General features: G+C 48.7%; 1 protein-coding gene across 1 annotated transcript in view; it reads left to right on the top strand.

The window, feature by feature from the left end:
- The window catches only part of LOC144176046 (cytochrome P450 3A24-like), a 148,008-nt gene extending 129,418 nt beyond the window's left edge, over positions 1 to 18,590 (top strand). The window contains exons 13-15 of the mRNA XM_077705166.1: positions 15,394 to 15,537; positions 16,842 to 17,004; positions 18,389 to 18,590. Of these exons, the coding sequence (XP_077561292.1) occupies positions 15,394 to 15,537; positions 16,842 to 17,004; positions 18,389 to 18,463 (382 nt within the window). The 3' untranslated portion in view covers positions 18,464 to 18,590. The remainder of the gene's footprint in view (positions 1 to 15,393; positions 15,538 to 16,841; positions 17,005 to 18,388) is intronic.
- The last annotated feature ends 206 nt before the right edge of the window (positions 18,591 to 18,796 follow it).

Genomic DNA, 18,796 nt, shown 5'->3' with positions numbered 1-18,796 from the left:
CAAGATTTAAAAGAAGGCCTGTTTGAAAAATCGACTCTTGCGATCAGCCCGACGAATGTTTGATTGATTGATTTGATTGTGGTGTTTAACGCGCCGACGCAACTCAGGCGATGAGGTGCGCCGTAGTGGAGGGCTCCGGATTAATTTCGACCACCTGGGGATCTTTAACGCGCGCTGAAATCTCGTACACACGGGCGTTTTTGGCTTTTCGCCTCCATCAGAAATGCGGCGGCCGCGGCCGGGAGTCGAACCCGCGATCTCGTGCTCAGCAGCGCAACACCTTAGCCACTGACGGGTTAGCCCGACGAATGTGGTAACGCAGTTCCAACTATTTGGCGCGCTCTCGCATTCTCCCTGGCGACTTAGCTTTATGGACTGGCGGCTTCGGTGCAACCCAGAGCTGGAGAATACATTCTGAGGCAGGTCTCGCAGAAGCGAAAACAAACGTTTCCGAGTTTTATCATCGCTTACGGGTTGATGATAGCGACATTAGACACGTAAAGCCTGAGTTTCAAGTGCAACGAAAGCATCAAAATCAGGCTTTATAACACGAACAACCAGAATATTCTTGTTGAAGAACAGAGTTAAGCCGAATTCACGATTTATTATATTCTATCCGGTAGAGCGTCTTTTCAAAGGTGATGATAAAAATTTACCTGATTGGACTGATTCTGTCGTAACTTTGACAATGGTCTCATGACATTCGGCCATATATATACGACAATGAGATCCGCCTTTATGCAAGTGTGATAGCCGCCTCTGTAACAAATACGTAAAGGCGAAAAAAAAATCACGCCATATCCACGGAATGAATGATGATAAGTGGGGCGAAGCTCGAGAGGGGGAGATCATCGGTAACCATAACTCTCCCGTGAAAGTTCGCCCATTACATCATTAAGAAAGACGTAAGACTGTGTGCGTACATTGTACAAATCAACTTTTATTTTCGGAGTCAATGCTACCAGGCCCAGACCTGGTGAAAGACCCCGCGCCATCGAGGACTACCCCGCACCTCCACCACAATTTGTCACGTAGGATGGGACACAACGCTAAAGAAAGAACTTTTATTTAGGGCGAACTTGTGTCCGAACAAGACGAGAGGAAACGAGCAAAGGTCCTTGCGTCTCGTTCGATCTCCCAGAACGACTGCCTGCGTTCGTGGCGTGATTTCTTGCGTGATCTCCCCCTCGCAGTGCACGTGCGCTCGCGCCTCCGTTGGCGAACACGGGCAAGCTCGCGCTCCCGGTGCCGAGTTTGCGCTGCCGGTTGCAGCCGGTTCTTGCGCGTGCAACGCGGCCCACTTTGCGACATCTCCGAAAGCATGCGGCGGTCACGTACCACGAGACACAAGGGATGGACAGACCCATGACCTAAGGAGCTTCGTCCCTAAAACAGAACAGCTAAAACGGTTCTGTCATCATCAGCAATCATAAACAGCCTATTTAGGTCCACTGCAGGACGGAGGGCTCTCCCATTGACCGCCAGCGGCTTCTGTCCTGCACTGCCCGAGTCAACTCTATGCCTCCGAATTTTTTAAAGACGATAGTCTTTCTTGGGCTACTTAAACCCAGAAATTTTGGTCTGTCTGTCCGTCTTTCTGTCTGTCCGTCTGTCTGTCTGTAACTCGATTCAGCTACCCGGCCAAAGTAAAATGCTTACTGCGCAATAGTCTTATATACTCACTGCAAAATTTAGACGTCTAAGCCCGGTTTATATTGTCACGAAGACAAGGACGAAGCAGTTGTCTTGGATGAGAAATACGTTTATTGGAGCGAACTTGTGCCCCCCTAACAACTCAAAAGAATACAGAGGCGGCGAAGCAGCGGTCAACAAAGTGACTTGCACAGGCGAGTGTCGTCGAATCGAATGCCCCGGCGTCCGCACTGCAGGCTTTTTATCTTTCGGCGCGCGTGGTTCTCGAAACGTCGATTCGCATCGAGAACATAGTAGATCCAAGAAGATTATTCTGGGCTGTTCACGTTAGATCGGAATGCTCTCCCTATCACAACAGATAACACATGCGGCACAGAAAGAAAGAATGGAACACGCGCTTCCCTTGGCGCAGATATAACGCAGACCGGCGCAGCCGGGCGGTAAAAGCAAAACACAAATAAATCCAATGTATGGTTCGCGGCATTACCCCCCCTCTAAGAGTGCATCGACCCGATGCTAACATAAGCGACAGTCCGAAGAAATGGAAATAAAAGTTCGTCATCGTCCGTAGAAAGGTTTTAGGCGAACCACGTGGACGACTTCAGGCCGCCTGCGTTGTCGTGATGTGCCGGAGTCACCATCAGGGATCACTTCGTAGGTAAGTTGGCCAACACGTCGTAGAATCTGGTAGGGTCCGAAATAGCGTCGCAGGAGCTTCTCACTGAGTCCGCGTCGTCGGATGGGAGTCCAAACTCACACACGATCCCCTGGTTGGTACCCGGCGTCTCGGCGTCGGAGGTTGTAGCGGCCCGCATCCACCAGCTGCTGGTCCGTTATACGAACTCGAGCGAGCTGGCGGGCCTCCTCCGCACGTTGAAGATATCCGTGGACGTCGGAGTTGAGGTCGTCGTCTTCTACGTGCGGAAGCATGGCGTCGAGCATCGTAGTCGGCCTTCTACCGTTGACAAGCTCGAACGGCGTCAGCTGCGCCGTCTCCTGGATAGCCGTGTTGTACGCAACCGTGACATACGGGAGCACTTCGTCCCAAGTCTTATGTTCAACGTCAACGTACATTGACAGCATATCTGCGATTATCTTGTTCAGACGTTCTGTTAGTCCGTTCGTTTGGGGGTGGTACGCCGTCGTTCTTCGGTGATCCGTGTTGCTGTAGCGTAATACTTCTTGCATCAACTCCGCAGTAAATGCCGTTCCGCGGTCTGTGATTAGGACTTCCGGGGCTCCATGTCGCAGCAAAACTTGGCTTATAAATAACTTTGCCACTTGTGCAGTCCCCCTCGGAAGAGCGGCGGTCTCTGCGTAACACGTCATGTAGTCTGTCGCTACGACAATCCACTTGTTCTGTGATCGTGACGTAGGGAACGGGCCTAAAAGTTCCATTCCAATCTGTTGAAATGGTCTCGATGGGACGGCGATCGGTTGTAGAGGTGCGGCGGGTCTTGTCGGCGGCGTTTTTCGTCGCTGGCAGTCACGGCAGCTCCGGACGTAGTGGGTGACGTCAGAGGTAAGGCCAGGCCAGTAGTACCTCGCCTTGATTTTTCCAATAGTGCGGGCTGTGCCGAGATGTTCGGAAGACGGGTCGTCGTGGTACGCTTCCAAAATTTCGTCACGCAGGTCCGCGGGGATGACGAGAAGGTAATTCGCTCTTGTTCCGGGGCTGAAATTCTTCTTCACGAGGACGGAGTTTCTCAGGCTGAATGCTGGTAAGCTGCGTTTGAAGGTCCTAGGAACGGCAACGTTGCATCCCTCGAGGTACTCGATTATGACTCGTAAGTCGGGGTCGGCACGCTGCTGGGCGGCTAGGTCGCTCTCCGTCACGATCCCGAAGAACGCGCTGTCTTCATCAGAGTCTTGTGGTGGTGGGTCGACGGGGGCGCGGGACAGGCAGTCGGCGTCGGAGTGTTTCCTGCCGGATTTATAAACGACTGTAACGTCGAACTCCTGCAGGCGCAAGCTCCACCGCCCAAGACGGCCAGAGGGGTCCTTCAAATTGGCGAGCCAACACAGCGCATGGTGGTCTGTTACAACCTTGAATGGCCTTCCATACACGTATGGGCGAAATTTTGAAATCGCCCATATAATAGCCAGGCACTCTTTCTCAGAGGCAGAATAGTTTTTCTCCTCCTTCGACAGACCACGGCTGGCATAGGCGATTACCCTTTCGCAGCCGCTTTGCTTTTGGACAAGGACGGCACCCGAGCCTATATCACTGGCGTCCGTGTGCATTTCCGTTTCGGCATTTTCGTCGAAATGAGCGAGCACGGGCGGGCTTTGCAGGCGTTTTTGCAGCTCGCAGAATGCTTTTTCTTCGTCGTTTTCCCAGCTGAAAGGGGTGCTGTCTTTCGTCAAGCGCGTGAGTGGCTCTGCAATGCGTGCGAAGTTTGCGACGAAGCGCCGGTAGTATGCGCACAGCCCGAGAAATCTTCGCACGCCCTTCTTGTCTTTCGGCCTAGGGAAGTTCGCGATAGCTGAAGTTTTTGCGGGGTCAGGTAGGACTCCCGCGGCGTTGACGACGTGGCCCAAGAACTTGAGTTCCTCGTATGCGAAACGGCACTTTTCAGGCTTCAGCGTCAACCCCGACGTACGAATGGCCTCGAGTACAGTCTCCAACCTTGCAAGGTGTTCGTCGAAAGTCCGGGCGAATACCACTGCGTCGTCGAGGTATACGAGGCAGGTGTGCCACTTAAGGCCAGCTAGCACAGTGTCCATGACTCTTTGAAACGTCGCTGGTGCTGTGCACATCCCAACGGCATCACCTTGAACTCATATAGGCCGTCTGGGGTTATAAATGCAGTCTTCTCTCGGTCTCTCTCGTCCACTTCAATTTGCCAGTAGCCGGTCTTCAGGTCCATCGATGAGAAGTACTTCGCGTGGCAGAGGTGGTCGAGGGCGTCGTCGATTCGGGGGAGGGGGTACACGTCCTTTTTTGTGATTTTGTTCAGTCGCCGGTAGTCAACACAAAACCTTAATGTGCCGTCTTTTTTCTTTACGAGTACGACGGGCGCAGCCCACGGGCTTTTCGATGGCTGTATAATGTCGTCGCTGAGCATGTCATCGACTTGAGTCCGGATGGCTTCCCGTTCGTGTGAAGAGACGCGGTACGGTGACTGTCGGGTAGGTCGGGCTCCATCTTCGGTTATTATTCGGTGCTTCGCTAGAGGGGTCTGACGTAGTTTTGCGCTCGACGAAAAACATTCGCTATAGCGACGCAGCAAAGCCAATAATTTGTTCCGTTGTTCTTGCGGTAGCGCCGGATTCACGTCGAAGGGCTGCGGGAGCTTGAAGGTTTCTACGGGGGTGCGTTCAAAGTCGGCGACCGCGATCACGTCACTTGCTTCTTGCGTTTCTTCGAGGAATGCATTTGCCGCGCCCTTGTTTAAATGCTGGTACTCCACGGTGAAATTAGTAACCGAAATGTAGGATTGGTGTTCCTTCAAGCGCGCAATGCCTCTTGCGACAGACACACCGCGGTCGAGAAGCAACCTTTGGTCACTCTCCACGATAGCGTCAACGTCAGGAGCAGCACCTTCACAGTAGACGGTGATCATCAAACTTGCGCGGGGTGGCAGGGTGACATGATCATCGGCTATTCTTACAGCTGCACGGTGTTCGGGGTTCGGTTCCGGCGTCATGGAGTGATCGGAGGAAAAAGTTATCGACTTGGTCTGCAGATCAATTATTGCGCCGTTGTCCGTCAAAAAGTCCATTCCAAGAATTACGTCGCGGGAGCAGTTAGGCAAGATGACGAACGCGGCAGGGTACGTCGTGCCGTCTATGGTGACGCGTGATGTGCACGTTCCACTTGGCGTCACGAGGTGGCCTCCTGCTGTGCGTATATGCGGACCGTCCCATCTGGTCATAACTTTCTTCATTTTAGACGCAAATGGTCCGCTCATTACCGAATAGTCAGCTCCCGTGTCTACAAGGGCGACTACGTCAAAGCCGTCGATGGACACCTTGACGTCAGATGCAGTCTTCCTCGAGTTCCGGGTTCGTCGGGGCGTCGTATCTCTGCTTGTACGTGTTGACGGTCGGGCACTGTGCATCGTCGTTGTCGTCGTCTTCTCAACGGACGTCTCGGTCAGGTCGGGTACGCGTCGCGCCGTGTAGCTGTCGTCGTGTTCAGGAGTCTCCTCAGGGCTGGGTCGGGTCGTCGGGATGAGGGCATGTCGTGAATCACTGTCTTCGGTGCGTCCTTGCGTCGTTGGAGGGTTTCCAGTATTTCGCCGTAGAGCAACTTCACCTCCAGAAGTTGCTGCTTTTAGTTTCCCCCGCGTGGGCTGGGGGACCTTCCACGTGCGAAATCAGCATTGCTACGGCGGTTAGGCGACTGGTATGGGTAGGGCGATGGCGATCGGTGTGAGCGGGCTGGTCCTCGGTTGGTGTTGGACAGGTATTCGTCGATCTCAGTAGGGCGCTGGCCGGGTCGGGGGCGTGGGGCGTCGACGGAGAAACCACGCAGTCCGAGTCTCCTGTACGGGCAGCGACGATAGATGTGATCGGCCTCCCCGCAATGGTAGCACAGCGGACGATGATCTGGCGTTCGCCAAACGTCAGTCTTCCTCGGCGTCTGGGTTTGGGCTGTGTACGGCGGTACGGTCGACGGCGGCGAGAGTGGGGACGGCGGCGAGAGTGGACGGCGGTACAGTGGAGCGTCTTGTAGACGGGTTGGAGCAGGGCGGGGTCGACGAACAGCCGCAGAATAGGTCATCGCCTGTGGCTCGCGGGGTGCCTCGGATGGCATAGAAGTGCCCAAAGCGTGTTGAACCTCTTCGCGGATGACGTAAGTCAGGGAAGCCACTTGAGGTTGCGGCGTCGTCGGAAAAAGCTTCCGAAGCTCCTCCCTGACCACTGCTCGGATGGTTTCACGCAGTGTGTCGGAGCTTGTAGCCCCGGCACCGATCGTCTCGGAAACCATCACGTTGACCGGGCGATCGTACTGCCTCGTTCGAGCTTCCAGCGTCTTCTCCATCATGGCCACCTCAGACGCGAATTCGGCCACCGTCTTGGGAGGATTGCGGACAAGGCAAGCAAAAAGCTCCTGCTTTACCCCTCGCATGAGAAACCTTAGTTTCTTTTCTTCTGTCATCTCCGGATCCGCACGTCGAAACAACCTCTTCATCTCCTCAACAAAGATCACTACCCCTTCATTGGGGTGCTGCGTTCGAGTTTCGAGTAAAAGCGCTGCGCGTTCTTTTCTGACCACGGTAGTGAAGGTCTTAGTGAACTCGCTTTTGAACTGAGCCCAGTTTGTCAAGGAGCTCTCGTGGTTCTCGAACCAAGTGCGAGCCGAATATTCCAAGTAAAAGAAAACGTGCCGGAACGTTTCTGCGTCGTCCCACCTGTTGAATTTCCGGACGCGCTCCAGTTTTTCCAACCATTCTTCTGGGTCTTCTGCGGGGGCTCCTCGGAATGATGGCGGTTCCCGTGGCTGCTGCAGAACGACAGGAGGATTGGCTTGGTTGAGCATGGTGCTGGTTGCGACGTCTTTCTTCTTCGTCTTCTCCGGTAGTAGACCGAACTCGGGTGGTAAATCTTGCACGCGGAGGCTGGCTCTTGTTGGACTGGCTTGGCGGCTTCCAGAGGTTGTAGTGGGCATGAAGGGTGCGTACCCAGCACCTCCACCAGATGTCACGAAGACAAGGACGAAGCAGTTGTCTTGGATGAGAAATACGTTTATTGGAGCGAACTTGTGCTCCCCTAACAACTCAAAAGAATACAGAGGCGGCGAAGCAGCGGTCAACAAAGTGACTTGCACAGGCGAGTGTCGTCGAATCGAATGCCCCGGCGTCCGCACTGCAGGCTTTTTATCTTTCGGCGCGCGTGGTTGTCGAAACGTCGATTCGCATCGAGAACATAGTAGATCCAAGAAGATTATTCTGGGCTGTTCACGTTAGATCGGAATGCTCTCCCTATCACAACAGATAACACATGCGGCACAGAAAGAAAGAATGGAACACGCGCTTCCCTTGGCGCAGAGATAACGCAGACCGGCGCAGCCGGGCGGTAAAAGCAAAACACAAATAAACAAACCCAATGTATGGTTCGCGGCAATATGTTCAAACTTGTCACCTTTGTTGAACAAGAACATGCCATTACGCAAATATAACACAGAAAATTAGTACAGAAGGAATATTTGCAGTGTTCCTTTATTTAAAAATTCCAGGATGCTTGGTTTTTCTGTAGCAAATGATATTCTACATGTACTGCAGAAAACCGCCGCCTGCTGTTATGTTGCCTGCACCACCTCCTGGCGGCATATGAGAAATCACGCTGCAATAGCAAAGAAAGGTTCCACTACCTAGGTATCACGTTCTGCTTGAACTCACGTGGAGCACGGCCCACGGTCCTAAAAACCGTGAAGTCGGCCGCCTCGATTCACGTGCGTCTCCGCCGTACTGCAGCACTAACCCGAGTCCATTTCGTGTTGTTTATTTCAACTACGATATCTTCTGCTCGTGTGTTTCCTCCGTAATCCAGCTTGCTCGTTTCCTGTACCTAAGCGTTACTGCTATCGTTATACACTTCATGGCACGTTGGGCGGATCTAAATTTGCTTTCTAGTTGTTTAGTAAGTGCCAAGTTTCCGATCCGTATGTCGTCACCGGCAGGACGCACTGATTGAATGCCTTTATTTTTAGGGATGAGGCAGCTTACATTTCATTAGTTGCGACTGCTTGCCGAGAACACTCAACCCATTCCTATTCTGCGCCGGATTTCTTTCTCGTGTTCGGTATCAGCACTGATTATCTGGCCAAGGTAGTTATATTTTTCTACTTGTTACATTGTTTCGTTACCTGTGCTGAAAAGGACACGTGCAGCTGTTTATTTATCATTACTTTAGATGTGTTCATATTTATCGTTAAGCCCACGGTGAAGCTGTATAATGGCAGTTCTTGAATCATTTGTTGGAGTTGTGGTGAAGATTCACTGAGCAACACTCCGTCGTCTTCAAATCATACTTATTTGAGATTTCAAGACGACAGAGAGTTCCCTCATGTCTCAGGTATTCCCTGTTTATTCGTAAACCTAAGTTTTCCCAGTCAAGGTTTCTTACTACACTCTCCAGACATGCCGTGAACAAGTTTTGTCGAGATGAATATCCTTGCCGCACTCTCTTTTGAATTGGGAATTTTTCGTTTTGCTTGTGAAAGATTATCCTGCCCGTGCATTCATCATATATATATGTCGTCTAGCAGTCGTAGGTCGGTCTTCTCACTTCCTTATTCCTTTAAGGAATCACTGTGGTGGTGTTTACTGAATCAAGCGCTTTGTCATATAGCTACAGTCAAACCCGGTTATAGCGAACTGCTATATGCGTCACGATTAGTTCGATATATTCAATAGTTCGATATTGCCGAACCCGCCTATAACGAATTTATTGTTACGAGTTCGCAATACGCGGGAATCCCCTTACCATCCCCGCATGCAGAAATGAACAAAATAAAGTATGTCATTACCATACACAAAACTATCAATTTATTGCAAATAATAAAGCTACTTTCCACCTTAACGCCTTAACTGCCTACTTCCAAAAAAAGCGGCGATTTTTGTTTTCTTTTTCGTATTGGCAGCGTCAACTAGCACAGAATTCTTTACACGAGACATTGTTTGCTCCAGTTCGAGTCCGTGTCGTTCAATATCAAAGAAACATTGGCGGTGGACATCGACTGCCGAAAGGACTTCATTAAGCGTCGGATGGCTTTCATTCGCGACATACTCTGCCTCCTCGGTGCTTTTCATCAGAAAATTAGGGTGCTGCTGACGGTGCCCGCGTCCGAGGGGCTTACAGTGACGGCAACGTCGTCGTCGGCACGCAGGAAATCTTCGAAGGACACTCCTTTCGTCACAGCATCGGGAAAGTTGGCGAGCTGCCGCCTTGGTCCGGACTCACTAACTGGGCGGGTTCCGTCATAAGTTCCGCGCGTCGGAAACAGTTACGGAAAGTGTCGGGTGTCATGTCACTCCATACGAGGCGCAATGTTTCAGTCACGGCCTTTGCTCATAAGTCGCGACCGTTCAAAATCTCAATCGCCGCTCCGAGACCATGCATTTGGGCGGCCATTCTAGGCACGCCGAGTTCGATATATCAGATGTGAAGTTCGTTATAAGGAATGTGTTTCGCGTGTATTTTTGTAACTGATTTATTTTTGTTCAATATATAGCATAATTCGCTCTATCCGGGTTCGTTATATTCGGGTTTGACTGTATAAACGTCATGTAAAGCGGCTTAGTCGGCACATTTTTCTATTACTTTGTTTATGACATGGTTGTGATTTGTTGTGGACTATCCTTTTTAAACCCAGCGTGTTTCCTATGTTGTTGGAAATCTAGGCTGTCGTTTGTGCGGTTAACAATTACCTGCGTAAGTAGCTTGTATACAAGCGACAGTAGGCTGATGGGTCTGTTTTCGTGTACCCTTAAAATCCTTAAAATCTCTTAAAATCCTTCGGAATTCCAAGAATACCTTAGTGAGCTTTTCTATTATTATATCTCCACCCTCCTTTAACTGGTCTACGCTTATGCCGTCGTTGTGTGCAGCTCTCCCTCTTTTGATGGCCTTAACGGCCCGTTCTACTTCTTTAGTTACTGGCGGAACATCACAAGCTAAGCTTGTAGGCTCAATAGTTTCCCCTGGTCCAGCCTGGTGTAGAATCGTTCCACAATTTTTATTATCGCGTCCATATTCTCCGTCCGCAAAAGCGTCCCATTGTTACCCTGTTTGTCTCTAAGTGCGTTCATTCTGTCTCTGCCAATGGACCTCGTGCACTGCAGTTTCAATTAAAAACGTGGGGCCACGTGGTAGCGGCGGCTGCGGGGGCGGCCTTTTTTCCAAAGAACAAAATAAACATATACAGCAGATCGCTGTAGGGCTCAATGAGAACACCAAAAGGAAAATTACTATACAAGAGATTACTGCATTTTGTTACGTTCGCAGTTTCTATTTCAAAATAAATATCCTCTTACCAGTTGTGCTTGTCAGAGCCGCCGCTGTGACAAGGCGGCTCTCCCTCCCTCAGCACTTGCGACTCCCGAATATGGCGCAGACTCCAGACGGAAACATATTTTAACACCCCTACTCTTCAGTATATATCCCCAACTACATACCCTTACAACTGCCCTTCCTGCCATACTCCCAATACGACGTACGATCTTGTATGGGCATGCGCCGAACTCTCTTCCTTCCCCCATCCCGGAGCAGTGGGAGTGCGGGCTGACCAGCGATCAGCGCGGGACTCAGGAACACCTGATCTCCCGGGCTAGAGCAGCAGCAGTCGCTCGCGGCTTTCTGAACTGAGAAGAGGGCACCCACCTTTCTTTCTTTTCTTTTTTGTCGGCTCAAATAAATACGCTTTTCCGCCACCACCACCAGTTGTGCGAGAATGCATGCTAAAACACTTTACAAAGCGGCACTTCTCTAATACAAGTAGTACACGAATCGGATGTTTGGGCCCAGTAGCAGAAAGCACATAGTATCCGAGGAGGAAAAAGAACAGCCATAGTTGCATTTACGTACCTCCACGCTACCTGGCGTGCGACCGCTGTGAAAAAATGCCATGCCGGCAACATAAAAAGATAGCCTTAAAACGAAAACACAAGGAGCATAAATGTTTACGCTTCGCACCGGCACAACAATAAACAGATGGATACACTTCAGCCACAATTCGGAGACTCGCGTTTACGGCTTTAATGAAAACGACTCTCAAATAACTGAAACTTATGGCCGTGCACAATTTGAAGTTTGCATTCTGTCACACAGTAGGTCGGAGAAAACGAGTTGAAGTGGAGCGCGTTGAGCAAATATTTTTGCTGTCACAGATAACACGCACGAGCACATGCAAGTACGTAAGTGTTCATAAAGGACCACGAACAATAACGTGCATCTCTATCAGCTTTGAAACTATCTCCATATTGCAAATGGCTTTTTTTTTCATCAGCACTAGAAATGCGAGGGCACCCATTCGTGTAAAATCGTAGATACCGTTGTGCGCTCTACCATGTCAATGTCCATGGTAATGTCGAGTAATGCAAGGGTAAACAAAAGTTAAATAAACGCGTAGAGGCTTTCTTGACAGCTTCCTCGCGCGCATCTACGTCCAAAAATATTGACATGTTAAGTATGCGTTTATCAACATATGAACGCATTTGGAAAAAAGCATCAAACGACATTTTTTTGAGCCCATCTAAGGAAAATTCACCGCAGTTTCAGCAGTTGCAGGTAGAGGTTTGCTGTGCGATTGTATTTTCAAAAACTCGCCTCTAGAAACCTCAATTTTCTGCTGTTCCAGCTGTATATCTTGGGTGCCACAATATACCCACAAACATTTCCCCGCAATTTTACACACGCAATGGACATCAAGTTACTTCCTGGCACGACAAGGCAAAGTGGAGTTCGTTCGCACGCGAGGCATTCGCTTTTACAAGCACCGTGAAGTCGCGTCGCCGGTGTTCTCCTGTCCGTCAAAAGCTTTCCGTCAACTGCTGGGTTATGCCTGCCGGGATGTGAGCTTAATAAATCAAACCCACCACAGCTACCAAGGGTGTTGATGGCGCGGTTGGGACGCTGTGCCGCCCTTTCATGTTCTTCAGGGGCCAGCGGCCCACAAAACAGAGCGATCGCGCCGTCTAAGTTCTCACACGCACATTATCGCTTCCAGGAGGCGATACACCATGCGATACACACACATGCATACTCCTGCCGTCATCTTTTTAAGTCACGAAAGTGTTTTCGTGACGGATATTACGCCTGTCAACACAGTCGCCCAGATAGCCGAATTGGTAAGGCATTCGACATGTAATCGAAAGGCGTGGGTTCGGTCCCCACTCTGGGCTCGTGTTTTTCTTTCTTTCTTTCTTCTGTATATTTAAAAAAATGTTTACTTCATTAACCGTAGTGAAAAAGGAAAGAGCCTAACCACACCCCTATGCCTCCTTTGGCGTTGTAGACTGCTGACCTATCTTACTGTATTTCCTCAACGAGCCCCTCATTTCCTTACTATATTATTCTGCGAAAGCCTAGCGAGGGTCTCGGTTCTGGCAGCCTTGATGCCTAGGTAGCATAAGAGGGCTTCCCGCCAGTTACCCGCTCATGACAGGCTGTAGACGTTTGAGTCACGCCCCGGGGTTTGAAAAGAAGGTCCCCTTCCCCCCTGTAGTCAGAGTGGCGCTGGCTACCACCCTCAAGCGTCAGATACAATTCTAGTAAATATAAATAGCCCAGAAAGTGAAGGAGAACACAGTCGCCCAGATAGCCGAATTGGTAAGGCATTCGACATGTAATCGAAAGGCGTGGGTTCGGTCCCCACTCTGGGCGCGTGTTTTTCTTTCTTTCTTTCTTCTGTATATTTAAAAAAAATGTTTACTTCATTAACCGTAGTGAAAAAGAAAAGAGCCTAACCACACCCCTATGCCTCCTTTGGCGTTGTAGACTGCTGACCTATCTTTCTGTATTTCCACAACGAGCCCCTCATTTCCTTACTATATATATATATATATATATATATATATATATATATATATATATATATATATATATATACAGTGAAAGAGAAGACTAAAGGGTAACGAACGAAAATGTATTAACGTTTCGGCTTCGGAGAAGCCTTGATATATATATATATATATATATATATCAAGGTTGCAGTCGTCATTGCCAGTGCTATCCGGCTTTTTTCGAAATATTTAATAGGGCCGAATGACGTGTGCTTGTCACGTTTCTTTGATACATTGATAAAGAAGCGAAAATATAAGTCGAGGCGGCCGCTGGGAAAGAAGACGTTCTACGTCTCCCGCGGTAGTCGAGAGGCGGCGCTAGTTGATCGCCTCAGAGCTCTTGTAAATATAAACCCCCGCTCTAAAGTCGAGAGAGAAGCCGCTGCGGGATAGCATAATGGCGAACGCACCGCACCGGTTATGCGGAGATGTGGGTTCGAGTCCCGCTCCCGGAAAAACGGCGGATTTTTTTCTCGACTTTTATTTTCGCTTATTTGTCAATGTATCAAAGAAACGTGACAAGCACACGTCATTCGGCCCTATTAAATATTTCGAAAAAAGCCGAATAGCACTGGAAATGACGACTGCAACCTTGATATGTATCTTTACCGAGTCCCTCGTCCCGTATTTTTCTGTTCTGCTATATATATATATATGAGCGCCGGCTGCGGACGGGTCCGTTGTTTGCGTAGGCAGACAAAGTCAGGCGGCGGCAAGGGCAAAACATCAATGGCAGCATTTATTGCAAAGTGCAAATCAAATAAACTGCATACAGACTAATCGTAGGCCATAACGGTTACATTGGGAGCGAGGCATTAAACAACGCTAGAGATCGAGATGTTTCGACTTACCGATGGCATACCGGAGCAGCGGAGCGCTGCTCGCCCGGAGCTCGCCCGGACGCGTGTCATTGTGGCGCGTTCCCCAGGGCCGGACCGGCGCGCCGAAACGTCCGCTCGCTACCGGATCCCCAAGGCAAGAGGCCATCCTCTCGTCATGTGACAACCCGCAGGACCTCGCCATTATGTGGCGCTAGTGTCGAGGAAGAACTGGTTCTCGGGTAAGGCAGAGGGGAAAAGGGTCAACGCCTCCACACTGGCGACAACGAACCCTCCGGTCACTGGCGCCCTCCCGTATGGCTCCCGTCGCCCTAGCGAGGCGCATTGTGCAATGCCGGCCGCGATGGGAAGCTAGCCAGAAAGGGGTTCGCGGGAAAGTCACGATCCCCAAAATATATACATATAAATATATATATATATATATATATATATATATATATATATATATATGTTCGCAGAATTCGCAGAAACTCTCCTAATACAGCAGCTTTATTAGCCTAATGCGGCTCAACAATGCCATTTGTCCTGGGGGAGGAGGCCTCGTTCCCACCACCACTTAAGAATGTTTAACTCTTGGTGATCTATTCATGTTTAACCTTTTGTGACCCTACCTATTTCATGTTCAGTTGCTAGCTTCTGTGAAATGCTCTTTTGTGCCCCCTATCTATTCTCTTCATCCGCGGTGGGCACACCCATCTTCGCTTCCGCCCCAACCAGTCTCCCCAGCCACTGAATAACTTGCTGTATACTCTTCCCTTTCTTTTGAAACCGCGGTTGTCCAGTTTCCCGCATTGTCTGAACTTGCAGCCCGCGCGGCATACCTTGACCCGTCGTGGTGCAACCTTGAACGCTGCTTTGTTAACACGACCCCTTTTTCTCTCTCTCGCCTCCCCCCCTTTTTTTTGTTTGTTGTTGTAACATAGGCGTAGCCCGACTGTATGCACACTCTCCGTTTCCGAAACATTTTCGGCTCCTTCTCACAGTTTTCTGCAAACCTATATAAGAAATGTGTTCGAAATGTTTGCGACAGCAAAATCATGTAACTTTACTCTGATGAAGGCAAGTCCCGTTGCCGCTACGTAAGTAAACCTTGTTTGTTATTGTTCCTGCTGTGTGTCCGACTCTTTACTTATACTATATATATATATATATATGTATATATATAAGTGACGCCTTTACTTGTAGGGGCGCCAGTCGACTACCGTCTTTCGGCGACATTTGCAACGAAAGGAGCAGATACGCGGCCATTTCTTTTGTGATCACGCCATAACCGTGTAATTTAGCCGAACACGAGAAACCTGAATTCGGCTTCTGCTATTTACATTGCCTGTGTTGCTATGCCTTCTTTAATGTAATGCATCTTTATTGCTTATATTTTTGGCCGTTTCTAGAATTGAACGAGAAGCGACCCAAGACTACGTTCTGGGTCAAACGGGAATCAAGGTGGCCAAAGGTTGCGTGATTGGTGTTCCGGCCTACTCCATGCACCGTGACCCGGAGTTCTTCCCCGAACCAGAAAAGTTCAATCCAGAGAGGTAAGAACACATTCTGCTCAAAATGCCATGACCAGTTTCTATTTTTATTATTTCTTTCGTGGTTCTGACGACATTGAGGTTAACACGTCTGTTCTGTGTTTGGTCATTCAGAACGTCGCGCTTCTTGTCGTGTTTAGTATTGATAAGTGCCGAAAAATAGTAGTGCATAGGGAATCCTTACTGCAAAAGGAGGGCCACAGGTCGCGATGGGAGTACGGGGGGCCTACATTATCAGAACCATCAGCGGCTCCGTAGACCTGGCTGGCTAATTCCTTCCCACCGTACCGTATAATGCTGTCTCTATCTATTTATACTAAGAACTAAGGAGCTCGTTGTATCGCCCTGGTGTCATATGTGCTGTAACAACATTCAGTGTTCTTAAATGTATTGCTTGGAAGTCTTATCACAAATGTATACGTTACAACCGTTTTTTGGCCCTCAGCAACGACATGCAATAACTATTTGTTCATTTTTATTCCAACCAATCCTAAGCACGATGAATCCCAAACCCCCGTGGATGAAATTCAGGCAGGGACCGGGGAACTTGTCAAGGCAGGAGGAATTAAAGAACAAATGACCGGAATAGTTTAAACTGTTTGAAGTGTTAGGAAATATTGAACGCGGTCATGTGTATTTTGCAAGTGTGCGTTGCGAGCGGACTCGTGTGGCTCAGACGCACCCAATACCGTACATAGAACCAGCTAGAATACGAAACGAAAGGATGGCGCAAGTCCGGCACAGATTTACAAGAAACATGCTGGTAAATTTGTTTTGTGGCGAAAGTGACTGGACAGTTTTCGAACAAAATACTGACTGCTGGAGAAAGTAGTAGTTGGTTGGCTGGCTGTCAGACGATGGCAGATAACCAAAGAAATGAAGGGACAAGAAGATTTCGGCCAAATTAGGCTCACTGCATGCGGGGTCCGAGTCTTCTCTTTTTTTCGGCTGTGTGTCTATAAACACCTTCTGTTCCATGGTTTACCTGAGGGGCTCTTGACTCTGGCCTTTTGGCGAAGCCACCCATACACACCTGTCACGTACTGCTATTCGCTTTTTCTAGAAATACAAGTTTGCGTAATATTATGCGAGTTCGCATCACTCGCGTATTCTAGGAAAGGGCCACAACAATACAATACATATATTTTGCCCTGGCTTCAATGTTTAAATACGCTTTATTTTTGTTGACTCCTAATTGCGTATTCTTGCGTTTTTAGCTTTTAAAATTGTCCGCCCTACATACATTTGTTGCATTTGGCTTACTCTGAGTCATTGAGTGATTTGTGTTGTTATTTCGAAACTTTCAGGTTCAGTAGTGAAAACGAGGCCACTATTCGCCCCTACACGTACCTTCCCTTCGGCGCCGGACCCAGGAACTGCATTGGAATGCGGTTGGCGATGCAAGCCGTCAAGCTGTGCCTATTGCACTCCGTGCACAAAGTTCAATTTGTGCGTGTCGAAAAAACACAGGTATGTATATTATAGCTTACAGGAAGGTTGTACCACATAATAGCATTTAACTGGTCAATTACTGAATACGGCGAAAACAGAGGGAAACAGTGCAAATAAACATTATTCCGAAATTATCGCCCCCAGTCAAGTTCGCACCACGAGGATCCACGCGATAACCATTTGCAGTGTCGAACCGCTATCACAAGGGGGTGCTCACTTTCGGCGTGCGTATTCAGAAAAACTTTACCAGAAAATGACATGCGGCAGACATACGAAAAGATACGCAGATAGATGTAGTGGCCCAAGTATACGAAATAATGGAGAGACTGGGGAGGCCTTCAACATCCACGACGCCTGCGGTAAGTTAGCTTTCGATTCCCTCACGCTGAGTGAGAAACGCTTCCTCTCAGTCAAGTTTCCCGGCAGGTAGCAATGGATATTCGTTGCAGGCTTAGGCGAGATGAACAAGATCATGTGTGTTTTTATTTTTATTTATTTAGCGATACTGCAGGCCAGTATTTTGGCCCTGGCCGGAGGAGCTACACAGTATACATACAATATAATGAAGATTAGTAACAACAATCAAGACAACACGAAGACTATAGCAACGTTCAACCATCAAAATTTACATTGTGGGACTCAAGCTCGTCCATAAAATCAGCAGATTAAAAAACTCTCGTTGCGAAAAATTCCATTCAGACACAGTTCGGGGGAAAAATGTGTACTTGTGAGTGTCAGTTCTGGCGAAAATTGGCGATAATAAGTATTCATGGTTATATCTAGTTGTCCGTGAAGTTAAAGGTTTTATACAATTAGGAAGTAATAATTTAATTTTTCCTACAAGACAGTTATAAAGAAATCCAAGGCGACTAACTTTCCGGCGAGCCTCGAGAGTCAATACGTTGTACTTCTGCATCAACAAGGATGGCGAATCATGCCTTCTATATTTACTAAAAATAAATGTGTGTTACGTGTTTATTCCTGGCCTTTGGTTTTAGTGAACGCTTCATCCGCTTGTTCTTGCTTGTCCCGGCCTTTGCGCTGTTTTACTGTGTTTGCATGTGTACCAACCAGCCCAATTTTTTACCTCCTTGAAGGATTGTAAAAACGACACTGCGTGCAACTGCATAGCGATGAGAGAAAACACAGCCTGAGGAAATTCTAGTTCGGCCGCAAGTAGAAGGGGTAACCATAATTATTTCAGGGTAATCTGCAACGTGTGTCTTCCCTGATAAGACCAGCGTCTTATTCCTCCTATGTCAAAACTAAGTACCCTCTTGCATTAAGGTTATATCGCTTAAAAGTTACTTTAAGCCTAACAATCATTTACCAGATCGCTCTTGCATGCGCTAACCACTGGTCAGGTACTGTCTGTTTCATAAGGCTTTTTTTTCTTTCCCAGGTGCCGCTGAAGATAAAAAATCAGTTGGGTCTCCTGCATTTTGAAGATATTACTGTTGGGATACGAAGCCGATAAAGGTTTAGAACATCGAGAAAAGAAGCTGCTGTAACTGGCGTGGGAAATACATTGTCATGCACTAAGAGGTGACGGAAGGTTTTAAACTTAATAAATTTGCAGACGATCTTTATGCTCATTCTTAGGAGCTGAGAGAGTGAAAGCGTTTCTTTCGGCTGGTGCGTGGACGTGTCTTCTAACGACATCTACGCTCGGCCGTCAACTTCGGTATTGGGCTCAGTGCAAATCTTGATTTCACAATCATTTTTCATGCTGGTGTGACAGTGTTTCTACCGAAGCTAACGGCTAACGCAGCTGAGGGCCAGAGCGCGCTCCCTTGGCCCATGCTACGTC

This window comes from Haemaphysalis longicornis, unplaced genomic scaffold, assembly GCF_048455015.1.
Source record: "Haemaphysalis longicornis isolate Haplotype H1 unplaced genomic scaffold, Haemaphysalis longicornis Haplotype H1 scaffold_3, whole genome shotgun sequence".
NCBI lineage: Eukaryota > Metazoa > Arthropoda > Arachnida > Ixodida > Ixodidae > Haemaphysalis > Haemaphysalis longicornis.
This window is presented reverse-complemented; position numbering and strand designations above follow the sequence as displayed.